Consider the following 4,311-nt stretch of genomic DNA (forward strand, 5'->3'; position numbering starts at 1 on the left):
TTTTAATACAAGATTGTCACATGGTGCTGGAAGCTTTAAAACAATCGCTGAGAAATACTGGATTGAAAGCCAGTGTGATCTGCTGAAGGCAATAATTCCAAGTTCTTCCTAAGCAAAACCAGGTTTTTTAGTTCAGTGCATCTTGAACAAAGATTTTTGAAATATATGAGCAAGACTGTTTGATGAGGAAATAATAAGCTACAGGATTTTTGTGCAGTAAGCCTTAGTTATGTTTCAGTTTTTATTATCTTATACACAATGGCATGTCCATCTTCAGTGCCAGGTAGTTTATAGTGTGCCCTGAGTTTCTAGACAAGGTTTCAGATGTTCCATAAAGACACAACAGTACCAATGCTGGTGGGACTTTGCTGGAGAATGGTTCTTGTACAGCAAGAAAAAAGAAAACCAAATATATCTTGTGTCAGTGTCATATGTCAATAATCTGGGGTTTGTTTGTGAAATTTACTGTTTTAACTCCTGCCAGCTGCAAAACTGTGTTAATGGGAACATGATCCAGCCTGTTTTTATCAAGGTGCAAAAAGTGAACTTCATTGCCTAGAATGGAATGAGAATAACATGTAAAGAGTTTAATATTTATTTATTCAAAGACACAAGTGAATCAAAGAAGCTTTCTGATTTCCTACTAGTTCTTGTACAATGTGTACTAGCTCTGAGGATTGCACAATACACTGTATTGTAAACAATGACAAAGGGTTTTTTTTAATTAAGTTATAGAAGGAAGGAACATTGAGCATCTAACTGAATTAAATCTGCTGTAGCATGCTGTTTCCTAATGATTTGATAAGATGACTTGGTCATGTTGCACCCCTCCCTTCATACATTACTCCTCCACTAAAACAACAGTAAATGCCTAGAATCAAAGGTGAAAACACAATGTAGGTGAACACTGTGATGTCAAAAAAAACCTTCCAAACTTCGAAGCAATTGTTCCGTCAGCACTCCTATCGATTTCTGCAGGGTTTTGATCAGCTTTGTGTCACCTCTGTGGGAGGTGGGGCTACACAATGACACTTCCTTCAGCCTTCAGTTCCTTCAGCAAAATCACATGGTTCAACAGAAGGCTGTCTCCTTGAGATCCACAGGGACAGCAGCCAAGATGGTAGCAGTAAAGCCAAAAGCTGATGGAGAAAACTGTAACTTTCACACAAAACAAAGAAGCTCACCTGGGCCTAAAATCAAAGCTCCTCCTTGCTGAGCGGGGTCTCCTTGAAAATCAAAAGCCGGGCCAGTCATTGCTCTCCACATACTCCTAATGCTTCCCATGAGTGTGTTTGATTTCACGTGAGGGCTCCGCGCTAAACAAAACGGCAAAATACTTGTTATCTAGAAATACAAAAGTACTTAAGGAGAACAACAAATTCGAACAACTACTATAAACAGTCTAGAGTTTCCTGATTACCAGTGTTCTGACAAAACACAGACTACAAGAGCCGGTTTGGCGGGCAACTCCCTTCCTATTTACACTGAGCTCATACTATTTTATCAGAGCGTTCTTGTTTCGTTCTGTGTAAGTCCAAACAAGGTGAGAAAATCATTCTTACCTGATACGTTATTACCTTCACCTTTTTTCATGCCAAGTGTTTTATAAATTTCCCTTTGTGGATCTACGTACATTTCATGTGTATACCCAGTTAAACTGCAAAAGGGCTGCAAAATACGTGCATGCAAAGAAAAGTCTTATTTTTAAGGTTAAGACAGCAATTAGTTAGGACTTACTGAGAGTGGAAAAAATACAACAGCCTGCCACCCACCCACTCCCAGTTTGGAAACCTGTACATTTGTCATGTTAAATTAAAGGCCAAAAATTTTTAGACCCGAAGCTTTTACTAAAAGCTTCCAGTGAAATCAAGAAAAGATGTTCCCTTAGTGAGTGGTTTTTAAACAGAAACAGTTTTAGTTATTTGCTTTATTCATATACTGCTATTAGAATTGTTTCATGAAAAACAATACTGTCCTCTTTCTGTGGTCACAAATGTCCATCTTTTCACTCCGAGCAGAATCCCTCAATGCAGAGCATTAAGACATGCAACAGAACATGCAGTGTATTTAATGACTACTTTATTTACCTTGATGTGATGATAAGATGACTGTCCAATAACTATAAGCCTCACATTTGCTTCCTAGAACAGAACATGGGTATTGAAACTATGAAAAGGAAGTCGGTGCTTCTGCATGGCTATAAAGCAGTAGCAGAATCTGGTGACCTAAGTTAATGATCACAGCACACCGAGTTAAAATTATTTTAAATTCACATCACTAACATGTTTGGAGCCTGCACCTTTGTCTATCACCCACAGTTAGGAGCTACATTAATTTATTAAGTAAAAAAAAATATTTTTAAAGAGGACTTAAAGTTACAGATATGTAAACTTTAAATTTTCTGTAGCATTAGTAGCATCACCTTTTCAATTGATTGCAACTTGCCAAGATTTTGGAAATTCAAATTTTCTACTCAGCTGCACCTGCATCTAAAGAAGCAGCTGATGCTGGTGCACATACAAGTTTGTCTGTGATTTACACATACGGATTCTCATTAATAGATATACTTGCACCCTCATGTACTGCTTTCTTTCGCAGATGCAACATTAGGCCTGAGTCTAAAATAGAAGCCAAAACATAAGTCCATTTAGATACCAGCAAAACAGTTAATAAAATATAAGGTTGTTTTAATATTAGGGTGTATACTTGCCTTTCCCATATAGAATAAGTTTGCTTGTTATGAATAAAACCCTCACATTAAGGAAAGTGTTTTGATTCTTTGTATACATTTACTTGAGCAGCCAAATTAAGGAAATGTCATTCTGAGTAACAGTGATAGAGCAGTTCAGAAAAATCTGTCCTGAGAAGGGAAGCTGCCAAAGAAATTATCCCTTTTCATCTCATAGTCCATCTAAGGTTTGTTGTCAGCAAGGAGCTGAGTCTGTGTTATCAGCTTTGCTGTTGCTGGCAATAAAATATGACAGAATTTCCGTCAACAGCCTGTAAGAAACAGATTGACCTTCCACATTTAGTTGGGGATCAGTGTCTTTCTCTGGTATCTCCTACCATGTAACAAATACCCATCCATAGTAACCTCTGCCCACTCCATTTCATCTTTCCATCACTCTATCACTCCTGTTTGTGCAGGTGCCTTGGAGAACAGGACACACAACTGATGCAGCTTACAAATAACCATAGAAAAAGAGACTATTTTAATCCAGATCAATTTTCTGATCTTGTTCCATGCACAACCACCACTCAGACATACCGGCGTAAAGGAAAGAGCAGTAGTTAGTTGGTGGTCAGGAGAAGACAGCTGCCCAGGGCACTACTAATACCAAAAGAAATGCCTGTCACATGTTGTCTAACTGTTCAGAACACAGCAGAAAACACCAGCACCAAGCTAATAGGGCAGGGAGAAACAATGCTGTTGCAACACAGCATGTAGTGCAATAAATCCTCTCCCCTGTCTCCCAGGCAAATACATTATGGCTATTGTAGCCATATTGTAGCAAACAACGGAAGCACTAAACTTTCTTCTGAGCCTTTTTTTTTTATTCCTTGGAAGTTTAAGCCTCGTGCAAGCCTGCAACTGTTTGACTACAGCATCCCTATCTAGGTATTAAGGGCAGAGTACTTACTTGTAAAAATGCCTTGGGGACTTTTGCCAGGTCTTCTACATACTCCTTACAAGTGTAACATAAAAAATTCTGCAACATAGCCAGTTGGATGTGTCAGAAACGGACATAATTGCATAGCAATGAAGCATCAGGTTCTAACTTTGGCAGCACACCATTTTGGAGGTGATTAGGAACTGGGAACAGGAGAGATTAAAGGTCTTTGCAGTCACCAAATTTGGATTAGGGTTCTGGTTTAATTTAAGCCTCAACAAGGACACCGGACTTGGGACCTTGCTAATATTTTTACCTCTGGCTGTTTTACGAAGGTGAGAGCTGGCTTGCCAGCCAGGAGATCAGGGAACACAATACTTGTTTCCCTAAGCACAGGGCTGAAGAATTATTTCCTTTCAGGTAAATACTCTATCAGTTTACCAAAGAAGAGAGGCCCTTAAAAGCAGAACTGATCCGCTTTGTGCGTCCTTTTCTCTCCGCTCCAACCTAGCACGTGTAGACTCCTCGCTCCCCGCTCCCCCGCCCCTTCGCAGCCGAGCGGGGGCTCCCCTCAAGGAGCCCGCCTGGGCTCCGGGCCGCCGGGCCAACCCTCCCGGGCTGACGCTCCCTTCTCACCCGCACGAACACCACGATCGCTTTGCGCTCCCCGTACAGGGCCTTGAAGGGAATGCTTCTCCCG

General features: G+C 40.4%; 1 protein-coding gene across 1 annotated transcript; it reads right to left on the reverse strand.

Annotated features, from left to right (window-relative positions):
• Positions 1-427: 427 nt before the first annotated feature.
• AAED1 (AhpC/TSA antioxidant enzyme domain containing 1) lies at positions 428-4,304 on the reverse strand (the record flags this gene model as incomplete). The annotated part of the gene is made up of 6 exons (XM_010138735.1): positions 428-555; positions 1,185-1,316; positions 1,563-1,668; positions 2,088-2,141; positions 3,642-3,710; positions 4,248-4,304. Coding segments are annotated over 6 exons (546 nt in total), but the record flags the coding sequence as incomplete, so codon positions are not given.
• Positions 4,305-4,311: the final 7 nt, after the last annotated feature.

The sequence above is a fragment of the Buceros rhinoceros genome, unplaced genomic scaffold (assembly GCF_000710305.1).
Source record: "Buceros rhinoceros silvestris isolate BGI_N320 unplaced genomic scaffold, ASM71030v1 scaffold47876, whole genome shotgun sequence".
Lineage (NCBI taxonomy): Eukaryota > Metazoa > Chordata > Aves > Bucerotiformes > Bucerotidae > Buceros > Buceros rhinoceros.